We start from the raw sequence: 20,795 nt of genomic DNA, 5'->3' as shown, positions 1-20,795 counted from the left end.
CCTCCGCCCCCGGCAGTCCCCAGGGGCTCCTTCCCCAGCCCTGACATCCTTGCAGAGCTCCTGGGCTGGGGTGAAGCCCTCGTCCTCCTGGAGGTAAAGCCTTGGGCCAAGCTGCCAAGTCCCTGTGCACCATTTCTTTGCACTGCCGTGGACCTCATGCCGGGAGAGGAGCTGTAGGGGAAAAACCCAGCTTGAGGGAAGGGTTTGTTTTCCACCATATCCTTATGTGAGAAGGTAGTATCACCCAGGCTTGGGTGGATATCCCTGGGGTCTAGGACCCCTCTCCTTTGGCATGAGTTCAGACAGATGCTGCTGCAGTACAGGGTTGCCTGTGCTATATTTCTTTTGCCGGAGTCAGCTCTCTGGCCTCCTGGCAATGACTACTGTAGGTTTCTACCAGGTCCTGTATGTGCAAATGTAGTTTCACCAGCATTTCTCCTCCTGCCACATCCTGCATCTGCTGAGAGATGTTGCAGGGGCTGGAGGTGGGAGGGAGATGCAGGCTTCGGCCAGCACCAGGGTGCAGAGCAGGGTGCAGAGGAGGGATGCTCCCTCCTGCACCAGATCCTGGGGGCTTCTCCAGGCAGAGGTGGCCTTGGGGGATCATTTTTTTCCCCCACACTGAAGGCTGGTGAAGGCAGATTCTGTCATTCACCCACATCCCACTTTGCAGGGAGTTGGTGCCTCTAGTTCAGGGCTCTCGAAGCTGCCAGGAAAGATGGGATCAGCAGCTTTGCAGCAGCGCAATCCACTTGTGTCACGGCCCCAAAACCTAGAAAGAGCAAGTGAACATGATGGAGGCTCTGAGGTTGCTCTGAACAGGGACTTGGACCTGGTGTCCCTGTCCCTCAGCATCCCCAAAGCGGGACCACTGTGCTCTGCTGGGGCATCCTCAGGGTGGGTGACCCGATCCCGCTGGCCCTTCCTTGAGTGGGATTTGGACCCAAGAGCCTAGAGTGCATCCTGCTACTTGTGGTGCTGTCTGCAGAGAGGGGAGGGGTAGATTCACCAGCAGAAAAGGGCAAGAATAGGGTAAATTCATCAGGTAACTTACTTTCCATGAGCCATTTGACCAGTGTATTAATTATGAAGTAGTCTCCCTCATAGAGTCAGGTGGCAGTGCAAGCCTTCAGGGGCCTTTCCACTTAATTATAAATATTAATTTGCATGTCAGCCAGCCAGCCAGCACCCTCCCTGCCCCAGATTTTGAGCTGAGATTAGTCTGTCTCAGCCGATCCCTCCCTGTACTTGGCACACCCTGGAGCTGCCCTTTGCTGGGATGGCTTGTCTGCATGTACCTCTGCAACGATCCCTGATGGAACTGGCTGAGGGATGCTCAGTTTGGGGAGGGGGGATGAATCGAGAGTCAATCTGATCATCTGGGGGTTCAGCTTTTGCTTGGGGTCCCCAGCACAAAGCACTTTGCAGCACGCCCTGAGCTGTGTGTGCTGTCCCCAAGGGCTGAGGCTTCAGGGCTGCTGGTGCTGCTCCTGGTGGGGTGATAGGGACAGGAGCGGGTGCAAGGCACAGCCTCTGGCATGGACAGCAGAGGTGTAGTGGGTGCTGTAGTGTGTGATAGTGCCCGAATTTGGTACAGCCTCTGTGCTAGTAGAAGTGCTTTGTGTGGCCAGGGCCATTTGAGCATCACTCGTGGCTTATTCTTGCTAAGTTCCAAAGAGCAGAGAGTCAGTTAAAATGTGTGTGTTGTGTGATGTTGTTTGTTTTTTTTTTTTTTTTACTTTTTTTGCACACCCCAAGAAGAAATCCATAGGTGCAGGCCTTCAGCTGGAGGCCGAGGGCATGCGCTTTGCTCAGCTGCTGCGAGCTGGAGTGGTGCCTGAGGGCTGAGCATCGCTCTGCCAGCAGCCAGCCCCAAAGCCTGCAGGTGCGGCGGGCCCAGCAGGAGCTTGCCCTTCGCTCTGGAGTCTGTAAATAAATAAAATAAAACAATCATCCTGGTTGCAAACACAAAGCATTGGATTTTTTTTTTTCTCCCCCCCCCCCCCCCCCCCCCCCCCCCCCGAAAGCATGTTTTTGTCTGCCGGTGATTGCTCACTATTCAATTATACTTCAGGGGATTAGCATATATTTCCCATCCTGCCTCCTCTCTCCTTTTTCATTTGCATTCTTCCAATAGCTCCTCTCTGCTCTTTTCTCCACCTGAAGTCTCTCTTCCCCCTTTCCTCTGAAGAAGTAAAACTAACCCCTTTGCCTGGGTGACCTATAAAAACGCCTTCACTTCTTTTTTCTTCTTTTTTTCCTCCAGTACATATGATGAAAAGCATGAGATCATTGAGATTTTTATAGCCCAATCTGGCAGCTTTTTCAAATAACTTGGATGGTGAAATGTAATTTTAGTTTGGGTCCTTGCCTAAAAATAAAGAATAATTATTAGCACATCAGACGTGGATATTGTAAGTGATCGAAAAGGGTTTAAATTGTTCTACAGATACCGGAGCTGCCGCCCTGTGCCAGCACAAAGGTTTGTCACAGCCCAAGTCCCATCTCCATGCTGTGCATCCCGAGGAGCTGTAAGAAGCCCTAACGTGTGCCAATGAATCAGAAGTGGGTGTGCTAGGTGATACGGGTGGCTCTTTGCAAATTAAAAAAGAGGCATGTTTAGAGGGTTAACAAGCAATTAACAGGTGAGATGCTGAAGTTCAGAGCAGGAAGGTGTGTTTTGAGCATTGTGTATATTATTAGCAGTGATGTGGTGGTGGTGTCTGTGTGTACTAGTGAAGCCTGGTTATTGGGGAGAGGCAATCTCCGATACTTAGAATCACTGAAAGGCTTGGGAAAAGCAGGCAGAAGCCAGGCTTGTGTGCCTGGAAGCTTGCTTTGCTTTTTCCAGCCACCTCAATTGGTCTGAAGGTGGTCCAGGTCTGATCAGACCCTGCTCTCGGCGCTCTGGGATGGATGGGTTTGCCAGGAGCAGCTTGAGCAGTGCGTGCTCCCAGTGCATCTGCCCTCACTGGGAGCTGCAGCTCTGCCTGCAAAAGGATGCTCAGGCACCTGTTTTGTAGCGGTTGGTCATCTTTCTGTCATTGGTCAGGAGACATGTCTGCAGTGCAACCACCTCGCTCTGGTGATCTGTTCAAACCCCCTTCTAAAACAGCTTGTGATGTCCCTTGTCCCCCAGTGAGGACAAGGAGCATGTCACCTTGCCACACAGGAGTCCCATTCTTAGCAGCTAATTTAGAGCGCCTGGAAGTAGTGCCCTGAAATCGCCTGAACCTTGCCTGGAGGCTCAGCGCGACGGCTCCTGAGCCCTTCAAGCAAATCTGGGTTAGCAGAGGACTTTGCAGCCAGGGCGCTCTCCTTCCCTCCGCCGTGCCGGACCAGCCTTAGGTGATGGTCCTGCCCCAGGGAGGAGATGTGCGGTGGGGCTGGGACCAGTGATGGCTCCACCTCCACCACTCTGCCCAGCTGTGCTAGGCCACAGCTCCTGCTGCTCTGTGGTGGTAGGAGAAGGCTGTCGATCCTGCTCTGCTGCCAGGAGCCTTCCTGCTGGGCTTGTGTTGGCGAGCCCTCAGGAGAAGCACTGCAGCCTGTGTCCAGCCCAGGAGCATCCCTGGCCTCCTGGAGATGCTCCATCCTAGCTGGAGTCAGCACAGGGGCTGCAAATGCCTTTCCCCCGCCCCTTTGGGAGGCTGGTTGGACACCAGGTGTTGGAACATGAGGAGCAAAGCTGAAGGAGGGTCTTGGGGTCTCCAGCATGCCATTGGACACAGCGTGTCCTCTATGCTGGCGTTTTGGGGAGCACTGGGTTACCCTGCTCTCACAGGCAGGCTGCGTGAAAGAGATGAAAGCGCCTCTGCTCTTCTCTCTCCCACGTGTAGCTGAGTGGCCGTGCTTTATCATACTTATTGATTTTGATCTTACAACCAATTTAACAATGCAGCTCTCCCCAGCCTCTGGGTGCTCCTGACTTAATTAAGTCCCTCTTCTGCTCTCCCGTCAGCCCTGCGGGTAGTGGGGGCTGGTCACAGGCTGGGGAACAGGGACCTTGCCAAAGGAGGACAGGGGAAAGGGGTGGTGCTATCAAGGGTAAATGATGCCCATATACATCGGGGATAAGCAGCCTGGTACACGGGGAAATGTGGGGGATGCTGGGGCCAAGCTTTGCAGCTGACCCTTTGCGCTGGGGCAGGGAGGAAGAGGAGGGTAGGAAAAGGAGTTGAAACAATCGGGTTTGCTGATGTTAGAGCATTTTTGCTGCCAGGGTATCCTAGGAAACCCAACCGCCTTTCTGGAGGGACAGGTTGGTACCTGCCGTACCTCGGGGAGAGGGGGAGAGAAAGAGTGCTAATTGCTCAGCGCGCCAGAGAGCTGCTCTGGCCTGTAATTAGATGAATTAGTGGAACAATGACCCAATTTCCCTGGGTTTTTGGATTGCTGCAAACAACCCCGAGGTTGCTGCCTCTCTCTGTCCCGCTCTCCTCCCCATCCCCTGCTCCTCTGCTGCAGCACTCCCTCCTCCTCCTCCTTGCCCAGCATCTGGGGACTGAGCCCCCGATGGGAGAGGAGCCCACGAGCTCTGGCACTGCTATCTGTGCTCCCGTGTCTCTGCCAGCATCCCTGACCCGCGTCACCCCAGCAGGTACAGGGGCCTCGAGTATTGCCGCTGCTGGACTTGATGTGCACCAGCTCCCTTCTGCCCCAATTTGTTTTCCAGAGATGGGCTTGAAAAAAAAATATCTTTGTGTTTTAAAGGAAAACCTCTGGAGTCCTTCCTGTGCCTGCTGGTTGCCTTCCAAGGTCATCAAACTTTCATTACTATAGATTTTTGAATGCATGTGAGGTTCTTGGCTCCTTGTCGGCAATCCCAGAGGTGGGACTCTAAGGAAGCTCCATATGTGGAAAAAGCCAGAGCAACTGATGGGTGGAGGTGTTGCCAGGGGAGTGTGGGTGACCCTCAGGGAAGTGACTCCCATCTCTGGTCCACGTGCTTGCTACCTGCCTGGAAGGCAGGTTAAACCTATGTAGGCACGATGGATATGGTGTTGGTAGCACCGAGGCCCCAGAGCGCAATTGTACGGCATAGGTGATGGCCAGTGCTGCGGCGTGGGGCTGTCCCTGGCCATCCTGGCATGTGGGAGGCATCGATGGGGGGCTGCCAGGGTGGGGTGGCCCCTAGGTGGCTTTGGCTGACCACAGTGGCCCATGAGCTTTGGTGCTAGCTTCAAACAGGGCTTGCTGGCATGCGGGCTTTGGGAGCTGTTGAATCTCTATACCTACCCAGGGACACGGTCTGCCTCGTGGCTTCCTCCAGCCTGGCATGAGAACATGGCTCTTGGCACCGGGGTGGCTGAGGGCTTTGCCCAGGATAACTCTGCTCTCTCTCCCTGTCTGCCCACAGCATCCTTGCCACCGCTGGGACGCACTTCAACACCCACGTGGACCTGCGGACGCTGCGGGCTGTGCGTGTGCTCAGACCTCTGAAGCTCGTCTCAGGCATTCCCAGTAAGTTGGATGCTCCTGGTCCTCCCTTTGGGGTGTCCACACCCATCCCATTATGTCCTTCAGAGCAAGAGGGGTTCTCGTTCCCATCAAAGACAGAGGGCGAAATCAGGAAAGAGAGGGAAAACCCTGCCACGTGGTGGGAGCTGTAGGATGGCAGCATTTGGTGTTCCCGGGTGGCGGTTCCCCCTGCCCAGCCTGCTCTGTGCTGGTGCAAGGCTGGGCTCGGCAGCTCACCAGGGCTCACCCGTGGCTCCGATTCCCTGGCCAGAAGGCAGTGGGTGGCTCCTTTCAGGACTGAGGTTTATTTGGAGGAGATCTGAGGATTTTTTTGCAAGATTTCACCTGCCAGCGTGGGGATAAATAAAGAAACTAGGCTGCTGCTGGCACTGGTCCTCCCATCCCTCCTGCCCTGGGCACGGGGTGGGTGGTGTGCTGGATCCATGCCCTGGGGGCAGTGAGGGGGACAGAGCTGCACGGGCCATGTCCCACAAAGTCCAGGTGGGATAAGGACAGGCAGGACACCAGAGGGAAGACCAGAACCAGAAACCAGCCCTCCTCAAGCTTTGCTTTGCAGCCTGGCCCTTCCTGCTCCCCCCAGGGTGGTGCTTTCCTCCACAGTCCTTCTCTGCCCTAAGGGATTATCCAGGCTGTGCTGGCCTCTTGCATCTGTCTGATGACTGCCCATCCTCCCTGCTCACTGTCTTCCTCTTGCTAGAGGTGGGATGGATGTGCCCAGGCAGGGGGTTTGCAGCACTGTGCTGAGCTGTGCTCTTTCTTTCCCCTTCCAGGCCTGCAGATTGTGCTGAAATCCATCATGAAGGCCATGGTGCCTCTCCTCCAGATTGGCTTGCTGCTCTTTTTTGCTATCCTCATGTTTGCTATTATCGGCCTGGAGTTCTACAGCGGGAAGCTGCACCGAGCCTGCTATACAAACAATTCAGGTGGGGAGAAGGGCTCTGCGCCCACTTGGCATCCCATGGGTGAAAAACAGCTGGGACGAGCGCATGTTGCTATCATGTGAAGCCCAGGGCTGAGAAGATCCTGCATTTTGCTTTGTGTGCGCCAGGCATCAACCGCTTGCGTTCAGGATGTCCCAGTTTCTTATGGAAGCAGTCTGTGTCATCCCTGGCTAGTCCCAGTGCGGTCTTTTGCTCTGTCCCAAGCCCGCCGGCATTCAGACCCTTCCCTCGCCTGTCCCCTGCCTCTCTCTTACCTCTGTCTCCTTTGGTTCTCTGCTGTGTGCTCGCAGGTGAACTAGAGGAGCTGGACCCCCCCCATCCATGCGGGGTGCAGGGTTGCCCCCCAGGATACGAATGCCGGGAGTGGATCGGTCCCAACGATGGGATCACGCAGTTTGACAACATCCTCTTTGCTGTGTTGACCGTCTTCCAGTGCATCACCATGGAAGGGTGGACCACAGTCCTGTACAATGTGAGTAGCGCTGCTCTGGGGTCTCTTTGGGCAGCTGGGCATGGGAATGTGGAGCTGGGGACAGTATTTCTGTGTGCTGGAAACCTGTAAGATCCTGAGTTTCCTTCATGATGGGGATGGGGTTGGTCCTTCCCATTTGGGCAGGAGATGGGGGACAGAGAGGCGTGTTATGTGTCTCTGGGCAAAGGGAGCTTGAAGGGCTTGGTCCCCATCTCTGGGCTGGTTGTGCAACCCATTGCAGAGAGCAAAACCTCGTGGACGTGGGCTGCAGCAAGCCTTCTGCTTGAGGGCTGTCCCTGAAGGGTATCTTTCCTTTGTTGTTCCTCCTCCTCCTGGGCTCCTCGGGGCAGCTCTGTATACGTGGATGTGGTTTCTGGCTACTGCACGTCCCCTCTCCCTGCAGACCAGGCAGCAGAGGTGCCTGCATCCCCATGGTGGCCTTGGAAAGCCCCGAAGCTGGGCTTGGCCCCCTCCCTGGGGGGCAGGGGCAGCATTTTGGTGTCCAACAGGGAGCTGAGATCATTGGTATTTGTGCTGCAAACATATGTCAGTGCTGATGAAGCTGGGCATGGCTGGGCTGAGTTCCTGTGGTTTGCAACTGCTTGAAGTTGCCGATGTCTGAGCCCTTGGGGTGCCCAGGGAGCAACCTGGGGGCAAAGCTAGAAGCAGGAACGAAGCTATGGGTGATCACAAAGTGCAATATCATTGTGGGTGATTGACTGTATATGTATGTTTTAGTTTTTGGGCTAGAAGTAACTATGCTAGTTCTGTTCCCAGCCTAATTTCAGCATCAATTTGGGCGTCATTGCACCGGGAATGTTTTTATACCCTGGTTCCCATAATGCCTGGAGATTTCAGTGGCATTGCCCTGCGGGAGGCAAATTGAATGGCTTGTGATGGGGAAACATGCTTTGATAGTTACTTCATTGTCAGCAGAAAGGGTGGCTTTTAACCCTAGGTAAAGGCACCACGCTGCCAGCATTGGGGCCCCCCTCCCGCTCCATCCATCCCAGGGTCCTTCTGGAGGTGCAGGATAGTGTGTATGGGTAGATGGACTGTGAAACCTAGACTGGGATGGAAAGGGGAGAGTTCATGGCAAGACTTTACCATGAGGATGGGGGTGTAAGGATCTTGCTGCTTCAGCAGGGGAATTAGGCATGATTGAACCATCTCAGTGTTCAGACTGAGAAAAGACCATTTCTCGACTGTTTCTGGTGTATCAATGGGGTTAGAGACTTAACTACAGCACCTATTGCCCAGGCATAGTTGAGTATAGCAGGAAAGGTGATTTTTCCAGCTTGGCAGCGTGGTTCCCCTGCTGTCAGTGTGGCTGGGCGACTGCTGCCTGCTCATACTGCTGTACAGCATCCCATGCATGCCCAGCACTGCCCACGGCTGGCACCAGCAACCCATCCTGCACCTTGTTTCTTGTGTTAATGATCATTTCTCTGCAAAAGCCGGGCGCTGCTATCATCGGCACTCCCTATTCCCTTCCTCCCTGTCCTTTGGCACCTGCAGCAATTAGCAGCAGTACTTCCCGTGCTAGAGCCTGGGTTGCGGTGTGCAAGGAGTCAGTGAGATACATGGACAGGTGATTTATGGTCTGAGCGACCTTGAGGGTTTGTACTGGTGGTTCCCAAAAAAGTCTGGTCTCCTGCTCTTTGGGATATCCTTACTGGGAAGCCAAGCCAATCCGTTCAGTGTCCAGGATTTGATGGTCCACCATCTGGATCTTACTGGAGGGTAAGGATGGGAGATGCTGCTGGGAGCACTGAAAACCGTGCTCTGCAGGACCTGCCCTGGGTGATCCCTTGTTTACCACCGCTGCTGCTAAACTGAGGGCTCTCCAGGACACCTGGGGGGCCATAAGACCTGTTATCCAAATAATCTTCTCAACATCGGCAGCATTGCTGGGCAGACGTGCTCTGTCATGGTGTCCCTGATGGCTGGGACCGTAAGGTACCTCCCTTTCCCACTCCTCTGCAAAGAACCAGTTATTACTTACCTATAACGGAAAGGATTATGGACATTTCTGGGCTTTTAATCAAGTGAAGACTGGGGCCTTGGTATAGTAAAATCCTGCTGATTCATTCTGGGAGGCGGCGAGGGATGGACACTGTTCCCAGCACTGTCGAGCTGTGCCTCCTGCCCTCCCTGGGGATGCTGGCTGTCTCGTAGGGTGCCTCTAGATTGCAAAGGCTATGGATGCTCAGTCCTTCTGCTGCTTGGAGGCAGCAGAATGAGCTTCTGCCTGTTTTTTAATAGCAAAATGAGGCATACAGGTGGGGGATGTGGTCCCCGGGGGATGCAGGAGGAGGGCTGGGCAGGAGTGGAAAGCCACTGGGATGCTCTGCTGTCACCTTCATCACTTGGAGCAGCAAACCAGAGCAGGGTCCTGCTGCTAACCAGCATGGACCTTGCCTAGCACATGCCCCAGGTTTGGGGGAATCGAGGCGGGACTCTGCTTTCCCACCAGGGTAAAGAGATGGGAGGCTGCATCCTTGCAGGTTCACACTGCAGAGAAGGAGATTGCAGGAAAACCACTTTAGCAACCTCTCAAAGAAATTGCTTACTATAGTATTCCCCTGTGTAACTGTATTGTGATTTTAAGACCCATTTTTCCACAATTTTACCAGGTCTAGAAGCATAGCTCCTGGAATTTGTAGATAGCATCACGAAAAGCTAATTGGCCTGGTGGTACTTTCCACATGTGTTATTTCATGGATGTGTTTGCCTTTTGCCTTGTTTTAATCAGCCTTGCCTGCGTGAAATGCTGTCTTACTAGGTAGAAATCACAGTATCTGTTTAAAAAAGAAAGAAAAAGCCTCAGATTGTGGGGTGTTATGGCTTTTCTAGCTCCCATCCCTGGGAGCCTGAAGGACTTTAATGTCTTTTAGAGGGGAGTTGTGGCTTTGTGGTTCCTGTGGCTGTCTCTGTGGTCCAAAACAGGGGCTAAGGAGTATTTTGCTTTTCTTCTTACACTGGAGCAGGTGCCCCTTCCCTGGGCTGGCTGGAGACCAAACCTGATTTCTGTAGGGACCAGAGGGAAATTTAATGCTGGCAAAGAAGCTCACTGTCCTACTTCTCCGCCTCTGCAGCCGTGTCGGCATGGGGTAGGGGCTGGGTTGCAGATTTTTGACTTTAAACAGTGATGCTGGGGTCTGGGCAGGGAGTGGCAGGGCTGGTGAGGGGCTGCTGGTGTGTGCCACGGGGCTGGCTGGACACGACACAGGCACTCAGTGGTGCTGGTGGCTTTGGGTGCTCAGTCCAGCTCCCCTGGTCCCAGAAAGCAAACAGGAGAGGAGTATGAATTTATAGTTTCCTCCAAAACATGGACTCAAGAGGCTGTATTTGTTTACTGAGACTAGTTATTTGCTTTCCTGTTTGGAAGTGTTCAGCTGCTGTGCTTGCAAGTAGTGAGGAAGAGCCCGGCTGGCTGGGAGATTCTACTTTTCTCTTTCCCCCATGCTGTCAGGAGCTGAGATGGGATGAAAAAGCCCAGTGGCAAGCATATGCTGGGGCTGTGGGCTGGCTTGGTGGGCTCTGCAGGGAGAGGGCTCAGCCCTGCCTGTCCCAGCTGGGTCCCTTGCCCCGAGCACTGCTCTTGGCTCTCCGGAGCCGGCAACGCCAGCCATGCAGCGCAGGAGCCCCAGCCCCCAGCTGGGCATTAACATTAGGTTAGTGTGGGACAAATGACGACACAAGTGCATGGAGAAAGCTGTTTATAGCTGTGAGAGCAACACAAAGATGGACAGATGCAGGCAGGGGAGCCAGGGCTGTCTGCGGCTCCTGCTGGCACTGCTTGCAGGGTCTGAGGCTGCTGCGAGGTACAAGTGGTTGTGGTTGCAAGTGGTTGCTGAGGTTGCATATGGTTGCAAGGGACCATGAGTACAAGCATGGGCACATGTGTGGCTGTGGCCCTGGGCACCCTCTGCTCGCCCTGGGAGAGAGACTGAGCACTTCAAAGGTACAGCAGGGCCGGTGCACAGAACCAGAGCCTGCTGCATGGGGAAAGTGTTTCTCTGCCTGGATCTGGCTGTCAGGTTGAACTCTGGATCCTCATGTTGTGGCTTCAGTAAATTTCTGAGAGTTGAAGCAACCTGCAGATGGGGAGTGCCTGCACGGCAGTGATAACCAACCTGCAGCTGGGCCATGCAAAGAGCCAAGCTGACTTTGCACAGGGCCATGGCTATTGGCAGCGATGGGTAAAAACATTTGCCTCCTAAGCACATGCATTAAAGCAGCACTGGAAGAGCATTCATGCTACTAATTAAAAATGCATTGCAAGGTGTAACAGGAGCTAGCTGGCTGCAGTTGCTTGCTGTAAACCCAAAAGGCCTTTTGTGGCAGAATCGGGACTATAGGGAAGCAGGAGGGCAAAAAGGTACAGAGAGCATTAGGTGATGCCAGGGCTAGTGCTGGGAGCCTTCTGGGTGCTGGAGGAGTACCTTGGTGCATCAGGAGGAGAGCGTTTGCTGGGGAAAAGAGTATCGAGTCCTCAGCAGCTTCCAAAATACCTACTAAAATGCAGTGGCTGTGGGCAGATCTGTGTGCCACAGCCTCAGGGGAGATGGGATGTGCAGGTCTTGTAGCCCCCTGCAAAACTTAACAGCCGCCTGCAAACAGCCAGGCAGTTGCAAACGTGCTTGCTAGGTGTGAAGCGCAAGCCGTGCATGCCGAGCCCGGCAGCAGAGGCTCTGCAAAAGCTGCTGCAAGGAAGGAGCTTCGCAGCAAGTGTGACTCAACCGCCACATGCTGCTAGCACGCCCGAGGTGCTGTGGCCAGGAGGGTGCAAGGGGAGGACGCCCTGCAGGAGCCCAGTGTGGCCCTGGGGTTTGAGATCTCCTCTAAATGTGGGGTGCTAAAGGGCTGAGAAGAATCTCACCATGTGCAGAGATCGGGGTTTCATGCTGCTGGGTGCGGAGCTGGGTTTTCAAAAGTTGGCTTGGGCTGGTTTCAACTGTGAAGCTCCAAACCTGAGATCTTCTGCTGGAGCCTGGTTTTCAAATGTGGTGAAATATCCATCCTTGATGAAATGAGGACTGTTCAGGCAGCCCTGATTCGGGGTGTTGGGAAAGGGAGGTGTGTTAAATCACTGGCTGTGCTGGAGCACGAGGATTGGAGATGGGTGCAAAGCTTGGCTGCCTTGCTCCCTGCCAGGTCCCCAGCTGCACTAGTCAAGCGGCCTTGGAGGGGATCAGAGCAGGGATCTGTTGCAAAACAATTACTCTTCTCTGGGTGTGTGTATAAAATTGCTCATTTCTTGTTGGCATAAGTTCTTCTTGGTGTGTCACAGCCATCCCTTGGGATGCTCAGCACTCAGCTGCTCTCCCTTAAGCACCTATGTGTGAACAGTGTGAGCGGGACCTGAGCATCACGCAGGTCTTGGTGGGTATCTCCTGTTGCCTTTCAGAGAATGAGGGCAGTGCCTGGCTTTATGTGGGGCAGCCAGGGGCCAGTGAAATTGATTCAACCAGAGAGGAGTTTGCTCAGACCTGAGATGAGCTGGGAAGCCTTCCTGAGCTCCAGCGCTTCCCAGAGCTGCTGTAGCTCCTCTGGACATTGGTGCCAGTCCCCTGGGGTCCCCGATTCCAGGGCAAGAGCTGCAGCAGTGCCAGCCATGTGCTGAGGGTTGTAGGGACTCTGCAGTGAGGGCTGGCAGGGCAAAGATCCCCCCATAAAAAGCACTTGCCCTGACACCACAGTGATGGGCAGAGAACACTGGAGGAGCTCAGCACGGTGGTCCCACAGCCAGGGGCTGAGCCTGCCCTGCTACTCCTTTGGCCACTGTGCAGGGTGAAGCTGGGAGTGTGGTGGCTCCCAGCAAGGAGCAGCGCTGGCTAGAGATGATCTCTGGGGAGAGGAGGAAGAGATGAGAGGGATGGTGCAAGAGGGGAACCACTTGGCTTTTTAGCCCTCTGTGCCCTGGGATGATGCCAGGCTCTCAAGCTGGAACACTTGCAAAGGGAAAAGGAGTTCCTCCTTATGTGTTTTAAATTAAAACACAACACACACAAAATATCCTGTCAGGGAGGTATGAAAATTTAATCAGCACCCTGTGCTCTTAGCAGCTCAGTAGCAAGCACAGATCTTAATGCCTCTGCAGCTATTCCTGGCGGCTCCTAGCCGTGAGGGCGAAGCGGGGTGTGCTGTGTGCTGGGCGGGGGGACATGGGGGGCTGCCAGAAAGTCCCTGGCACACGTGGCACCGCAGGACAGAGCCCCTTCCTGCTTCTTCCTCTGAAGCATTAAACACCGAGCGTTTAAAATGCAGTTGAGTTATCAGGGCTTCAGAGAGGAGACTTCAAATTCCAGCCCGAAGGTTTAAAACCTTCCAAACTTCATGGAACGAGCTGTTTTTCCCCAAATGGCTCCTGCTGGTGCCCGAGCTGGCAGCTCGCGTGCTGCCAGCCATGGGTGCTGGAGCTCATCCCCAACAGGCGTGTGAGTGGCAGCCAGCCTGCTTTACCCTCTTCTCCCTTTGGAAGAAACGGCTCTTTCTCTGCACTCAGCAAAGTCAGACCCTCGCTGGCTTGCCAAATGTTCCTGCATATTTTTTTGAATTTTTCCCCCCCTTTTCCCTCTGCCTGTGTGCGCTGAAATGACACAGCAAGAAACAAACTGTCTGCTGGATCCCCAGCTTTGCAGGCATGTTCTGTCAAAAGCTCCCTGCCCACACCCTCCTTCCTGCCCGCACGGGAAAGTCCGTCTGCTGGCAGGAATGGGGGGACCCAGGGGCTGGCAGAGGCACCGATGCTCCGGCAATGCCCAACAACTCCAGACTCAAGGAGAGGAGGTGATGGGAGGGTCTCGGTGCTGCTTGGCCCTGCATTGCTCATCTTCGTTAAGCTCCGGACCTGTAATTTCATTAGAGGGTTTGGTGCTGGAAATGGTGCCAATGAGGCTTTGTAAAGCTGTTTCCATGCATCTATGTTGGTGCATGTGCTGATGTGCATCCAGCTGGGCTTGTCAGGGGTATTGGGGTGAGTTGGGGACCTTGAGCAAGGTTACGTGTAGGTCTGTTGCCCCAGAGCATTGCAGCTGGAGCTGGGGATGTTCCTGCATCTAGGAATCATAGAATGGCTTGGGTTGGAAGGGACCTTAAAGTTCCAACCCCCCTTACCACGGCAGGAAACATATCACGGGCCCTGAGCTGCCTGTCTGGGCTGGCTGCATGCTCAAAACAAAGCAGGGAATCCAGCCTGGCAATCACCGAGCTCCACTGAAAACCAGCCCCAAAGCTGATCCCATGAAAACCGTGCCCCAGTGCAGCGTGCAGGCTCCAGGTCCTGCCGGAGAGGCAGCAGCTGGCACGTGTCTGAGCCTGATGCTGAGGATCTGGACTGGGAACACTGGTGCTGCTTTAGCCGAGCGCCATGTCTAATGAAGGCTGCAGAGCTTTGCAAATATTTCATCAGGAAAAGTTCATCCTGCCTATGGGCACTGAGGGGGGTGCCCTCATCTGAGGCTGGGGAAGGTGCAGGAGGGGTCTGGGCAGGGAGAAGGTGGGGGTTTGGGAGCAGAGGTGGGAGCGGCTGAGGGGTCGCAGGGAGGGATGGCTGGGGGTGAAAGGAGGAGGGGGCACAGGCACGCGTGAAGACAGGGTCTGCAGGTGGATGCTGGGACATCTAGGTGCAATTTCTCAATGAAATACAGGAGAACAGAACAAAAATTGGTCTCAACACCTATTTCAAATGTTTTGAAAACACCTGATTTTTAGCAACGCTTCTAGCAATGCATTTTTCGCATTCCATTTAGAAAACAGAAAATTGAAATATATTGGATTTTTCCCTGTTTTCCCACTTCCCCCCATGCCTGACACAAGCATGCCCGTGTGCTGTGGGCTTTGCAGAGCATCCTGCACCCCTCTGCAGGGACTGCTGCCTGCCCTCAGCACCCCACGGCCAGTGACAGGCAGGGCATGGGGCAGGAGGTGCCCACCCTGCCTGGAGACCCTGATGCACGGCTGTGGCAGGATGTGTCCCACCGCGGGCCAGCCCTGGCCCTGCAAAGGAAATGTACCAATTTCCTTATTAACCTGATTTGGCAAAGCAAAGCATTTTCATTCAGATCTTGTCCAGTGCCGGGGTCGCTGATGGATACCAGGCAGGGCTGGCAGGAGTGAAGCATGGCCCTGCATGCAGCAGATCAAATTACTGCTAATAAAGGAAAGAAAGAGATCTGGTGGTGCGCTGGGGAGAGCAGCAGCGGGTGTCAAGGACTTGAGGGAACTAGTTAGGCCAGGGAATCTGCTGTAAGGTGGGGTTTTGGTTTGTTTGGGGTTTTGGGTTTTTTTTTCTCCTCCTTTTTGCTGGAGATTTTGAGGCTGTTGCTGCTGGCCTGCATGTGTTTATCAGCCCGCTGCAGCTGTGGTTTGCAGGGAGGAGCAGGTCGGGTGCCGCAGGGGTGGTGGTGGTGGGGATACCATCAGCTGTGGCAGGGGCACGGTGGGCGTCATCACCAGGCAAAGTTCATCGGGAATTGCTGAGCCAAGGATTTGGCGGGCAAATCATGGAAGCTGTGGTGGTTTTGCACCTGCTGTCCCAGCAGGTCTGCTCTGTCCCTGTGCTAGGCAGCAAGCCCCTGGGAAGTGCTGGGGAAGGCAGGCATGGTACCCAGGGCAAAGCCTTCTGAGATCCTGGCTTTCCACATCATCCCCAAATCCCCTTGCTAGGACTGCAGCCAGGGGGCACAGACAGACCTCTCCTGCCCAGCTGCGGTGGTTGGGATGGTTTGGTCACCCCATCCCTGCCTGTTAAAGCCTGCCTGCAATGCAAGCGAAGCCACAGGTCCCTGGGAGCTCCCTGCGGGGTGGGAGATCGCTAGAAGAGGACCTCGAGGAGAGTGGGACAGGGCCACCCGTGCTCCTGGAGGTCCTATGGATCCTCCCCTCAACCCCGCAGCACAGTGCTGCCGTAGCCCCTGAGCACGTCACGGCCAGTTTGTTACAGTTGTGGGTGTATATTACCCTGATCTAATGATGTGCTGTTCTGGTCCAAATTTAAACAGAAACCACAGAAGCTCTCTCCTAATGCAGACAAATTTTGAGGAGGAACCTGAGTGCCTACGGGGCATCACTGTGTGCTGTTGATGCTGACCAAGCTGGATGTGGAGGTCTCCAGAACATCTCCTGCTGGGAAGGGGCAGAAAGCTCCCTTCCTTTCCAGGGAAAGCCTGAAGTGGGAGCCCAGCCCTATTACTAGACACTGGGGAACCAACAAGGGTGGATCTCTGTGTGTGAAATCCAGCAGCTCCCCATGTCCTGCTGCTCTCCAAATGAGCTGGGTGCCCACAGCATCCGTCCCCAGTCCCGCTGCCCAAGCTGGTGGGCAATGAGTGGCCGTTAAAGGCACCTTGCACAGGCAGAACATGCTCTCTGTTTATTTTTAGCTAGGAGAGACTGTGGGGTTTTTTTGTTTCCCCGCCCCCTTCCCCTATAGCAAAGAAATCCTAAAGTTTCCCATGCGAGCGCAGCCCGAGGGAGGGTACGTGTGGGCTGCGAGCTTGTGCTTTGCATTCGACTTGGGTATATATTTAGGTTTCTTTAGATATCTGGCCCCCTGAGTGAGACCTGCTTTTGCAGCTCCCTGTGCCTTTTCCCGCCCTTTGTAAAAAAAAAAAAACAAACCCGAAACAAAACAATAAAAACCCCAACAAAACAAAACCAAAAAACCCCTAAAAAAACCCTAAAAAAAACCCCAACACAAGAGCTGCCAAAAGAATAACCTTGTGCTGGGGGTTGAGAAGCGGGGAGCTGGCGGGGGCTTCTTCGCTGGCTGGGGACCTGCTGTGCTGGCTTCGTTACCCCATAAGAGTCCTGCTCCCACACCTTGGTGGTGTCATTTATAGACCTGGAGGCTTTGCTGGCAGCAGGATGGGTCATGTCCGAGGTGTGAGTGTGGTGGCTCAGCTCTGGCTGGGAGTCTCCACCAATGCCTTGGCACGGGAAGCACCCTTGGGTGCATAGTCCTTGGGCAAGCTGTGGCTCTTCAGTCTTCACTGACAAGCTCATGTTGGTTGTGTCGGTGTCTGGGCTATGCCTGAAGGCAGTAGCAAATGTGTTTCTTGGTCTGGTGGCTGGGGTAGAGTTTAGGGGGGGGGGTTAGGCTGGGGGGTGAATAATGAGAAGGTGGGTGTCTTAAAAGGAAGGGAAGAAGCAGCAAAGATCAGGCATCAGGCAGCTCCTTCGTTTCCCAAAGGGCTTGGGTGAGTGGCAGGACCTGGTCTGCTGTACCAGGAGCCAGGGGCAGGAGCCAGGAATTTCTTCGTTAAAGGAGTTACAGCATTTGTGCAATTTGGGGATTAAACCCCCTGTGTCTACCCTAACTTCTGCACGTGATGACCTCCTAGTACCTTCAGCAAAGGGGAAAAAACTTATGGGAAGGCACAGTGGATGAAGGTGATGAACCACTGCCTATGGTGGAATATTAGGAACAAATGATGCCCCAAAAGGATGGGAAAAGGGGCTGCTCGGTCAAGACAACTGCATCTCGATGCCAAAGAAGTTGGGAAGTGCTATGGGAGCCACCAAAAGTCATGTTGACACAGGCCTCAGGAAGGATGCTCAAAGGGGCGGTGAGCGGTTCCCCACCTCCAGATGGGAGCAAGGCACAGTGAAGTGACGGCTGGGGAGATTTGGGTATGGATGGATATTTCACCCGGGCTTTTGGTGAACACAAAGGCAGAGGCAACAAAAGCCTGGATAGTGGGAATGAGGACATGGCCACGAGCGCAGCTGATGTGGAAGCCAAGTGTTGAGACCATCACGCCCATCAGCCCAGCGCTCGGGATGGCTTCTCCCTCCCCGTGCTTGGAGGGAGCTGGCACATGAAATGGCAGGTCTGGTAACAAGTATTTTTAACAACTCCATCGAGTTGGGGGAGGCACCATCTGACTGGAGAATAGCGAATGCAATGCCTATATTTAAAAGCGGGGGGAGGAGGGGAAAAAAAGTAAGGCAGGCAGGAATAGGACTGTAAGCCTGACCTCAATTGCATGCCATTTCGGAACAGATTTGGAAGGCAGAAGAGGAAAATGAATCATGGGTTTGCCAAAGGTAGGTCACTCCGGGCTAACCTGGCATCAGAGACCTGGAAAAGCGTAGAGCTACTCTTTGTAGTAAAGCTTTTGCTATGGGAAAGTGTTGATGAAGTGGAGAAGAGGGGAAGGAGAAGAGGAGCTCTGTCAGGCTGGCAGGGAAGCGAGCAGCATCAGGATGGCACGAGGTGCTGTTGAGGGGACATAGTGGCTGGTGGTGACCGGTGGGGCTCCTCAGGGATGAGTCACAGGCTTTCCTGCTTCCAGCATCGCCTGGCTTCCCCGAGCTGGGGGGACAGAGGCTGCCACACTGGGCTGGAGGAGTTTGAGGACTGGAGAGATGTGGGATGCAGGGAGAAATGGAAAGCTGTTGTTTGTTGAGGAACAATGAAGATATCTTCTAGGAGCCCAGGTCTGCTCATTGGGCAGGAGGAGGAGGGGATGCATGGGTGACCGCAGGCCAGTGGTGCCCGGGAGGAGGAGGGGGCTTTGCAGCCAGTGTGGCAAAGTCTTGGTAGCACCATGCAGGGATGGAGTGGGACCCATCAGAATTGCTTGCGTGCGGTTTGGCTAGCAAAGCAGAGGCTGGGGATGTCCATGATTGCTATCTATAAATACATCAGGATGGGAAATAGGAAGAAGAAGAGCTATTTCAGCCAAAGGCCAATGCTGGCAAAAGAATGGAGTGGTATATAAAATAACCACTAATAAATTTAGGCTGAAAATTCGAGCGGCCATTACATCATCTGCTTGAGAGCCTTCCAGTGGGAATAGTGAGGTTTTAAGGTAAAGTTGACAAAATCTGGAGGAGATTGAGTGACGTGAGGGCGTCTGGACTCAGCAACTCCGTGAGACCCTGGCAATCTACATCCTCCCTGCAGACAAACTCCCTAGGCTCCAGCTGGGGAGCACGGTGTGTGTCAGAGCATCAGGGCTGCCAGGACGCGTGGCAGTTCCTTTTGTTTCTGGGCAGACTTACTTCAGCTTTGGGAGTGGCGAGATGGGGTACATCCACTTCTGTGTGTGTGTGTGTGTGCACACGTGCTCTTCTGTGTGCTGATGTCCGGCTGCACTGGATGCTTTGTGGTCATGCTCTCCGCCATGGGCTAGAGAAGCAGTGGAAGATGCAGGGTCTGAAATGCCAAGCCCCTCGTGTTTCCCAAACAAGCCCCCTTGTCCCCCCTGGCTGGGACCTTCGCAGCCTGCATGCTGCAAAGGTATTCGAGCAACTCTTCAGCTCCTTGGGAAATAAAAGGCCAAGTTTTGGCAGTCAGAGTGGCTAAGCAGGTACCAGATAATGAGCTGGAGCCACTGCATCCTGGATAAGCATCACCAGCTCCTGGTTTTGTAGGGAATGTTGGGATGTGCCCTAGGAAATAGGGGTTGGGGGTTCCTAGCAAAGCTGGCACCAGCCAGCAGGACCAGTGTGGCCACTCAGGGCAGTACTGTTCTTGAGGCTGCTGGCATCAGCCTGGGTGGCTGGGACCATCCCTGAGCTTACCATGGCCAGTGGTGTGTCCTTGGGTATGTGGGGTCCATGACCACAGCTCCCCATCCCCTCCGCTACCGCAGCAGTGCCCCTCCTGGAGCTGCTGGCTGCTAGTGGTGCTGGGCATGTAACACCCAGCCCCCCCTAAAATCTCTCTAATCCCCTTTACCTCCACCCCTGTGGGAGCTGGGTACCCAAATGCACATAGAGGTTGGGGTCGCAGACAGCCTGTCCCATCGGGGTCCTGCCAAGCCCCTGCCTCGGGTTTCCAGGCTGCAGGTCCTCAGTGCCACCAGCTCTGCCAGGCTCACAAAATGGAGTGGAAAGAGGTGGTCTGGGTGCTGCTGTGGGTATTGCTGGCTGACATCCCTGGGGAAATTGCCCTCTGCTCCATCATCTCATCCCCATCTCCCGCTGAGCATTGCTGGAGAGAAGGCCAAAGAAGGGATGGCAATGGCCCAGCCCTGAAGAAAGATACCTTGTTCACCTGTAGGAAAGGAGCTCATCTGTTGTGCATCCCCTGTGCCAAGGACCTTGTGGAAAGCCTGTGTTTTTTGGGCAGGAGCCAGTTTTAAAGGCAAGCAATCCTGGCATGGGTGGCAGGTCCCCAATGGCATCTTGGCAGGGAGCTGAAGCCCAGCTGAGTTTGGGCGGAGGAGTGCGTGATGCCTTGAAGACTAATGCCATGGCAAATAGTGCTGTTAGAGCAGAGCATGGTGGCCTGGGTGTCTGTGCAGGGGGGCAATGAGCTCTGGCTGTATGCAATTCCCACGCATCGCTCCCACCTCCCTGGACTCGCTTCTTCTGTGGCCCTGAGGAAAGGGACTTGCGGTGGACCAGGGCTCTCAAAAGTGCAAGACCTTGAGAAGATACGCATGGTTTCCCCAGTGCTAGAGGAAGGCACTAGTGCTAGAGGAGGAGGGCAGTGAGTCTTTCCAGATGTTTTCCTCAAAGCCCTTATTGCTGCTGTGTGCCAGGTGCTCCTTGGCACTGGGGGCTCTGCCCACAGCATTCCCCTCCCGGTGCTGTGGTCTGTCCCTGCAGTGGGATGTACCGGCATCACCCTTCCTGCCTTGGGCTCGGTGTCAGGCTGGTGGGGACACCCAGCTGAGGTTCCTGCTGGTGCCTCGGTCACTGGAGGAAGACTCCAGCACAGTGGCTTTCTCTCCCCCTCAGAGGTGTGCTTCTCCCCTCGCAGAGCCTCATCTCGGCTCCTGCACTGGCTGACCGGGAGATGTGGTGCCAATGACTCAGATGAAGATGAGGGCTTAATTAGCACGGGGAGAAGGGGGAAGAGAGAGAAAAGAGAAAGAGTCTTTCATTGCAACAAGATTGATACCACCTCCCCCAGACAGTCACGTTCTGCTGCATCACCC

At 54.5% G+C, this 20,795-nt stretch overlaps 1 protein-coding gene across 7 annotated transcripts in view; it reads left to right on the top strand.

The window, feature by feature from the left end:
• CACNA1E (calcium voltage-gated channel subunit alpha1 E) overlaps positions 1-20,795 on the top strand; it is a 147,824-nt gene that overhangs the window by 66,238 nt on the left and 60,791 nt on the right. For all 7 annotated transcript variants that reach the window (XR_005106638.1, XM_037403481.1, XM_037403480.1 and 4 more), the window contains exons 6-8: positions 5,360-5,463; positions 6,252-6,404; positions 6,713-6,894. Coding sequence is in view for 6 of the 7 variants with exons in the window: in XM_037403481.1 (XP_037259378.1) it covers positions 5,360-5,463; positions 6,252-6,404; positions 6,713-6,894 (439 nt within the window). In the remaining variant the exon portion in view is untranslated. The remainder of the gene's footprint in view (positions 1-5,359; positions 5,464-6,251; positions 6,405-6,712; positions 6,895-20,795) is intronic.

The sequence above is a fragment of the Falco rusticolus genome, chromosome 11, assembly GCF_015220075.1.
Source record: "Falco rusticolus isolate bFalRus1 chromosome 11, bFalRus1.pri, whole genome shotgun sequence".
In the NCBI taxonomy this organism is placed as follows: domain Eukaryota; kingdom Metazoa; phylum Chordata; class Aves; order Falconiformes; family Falconidae; genus Falco; species Falco rusticolus.
Note: the sequence above shows the minus strand (reverse complement) of the source record. Positions and strands in the feature narration are given on the sequence as shown.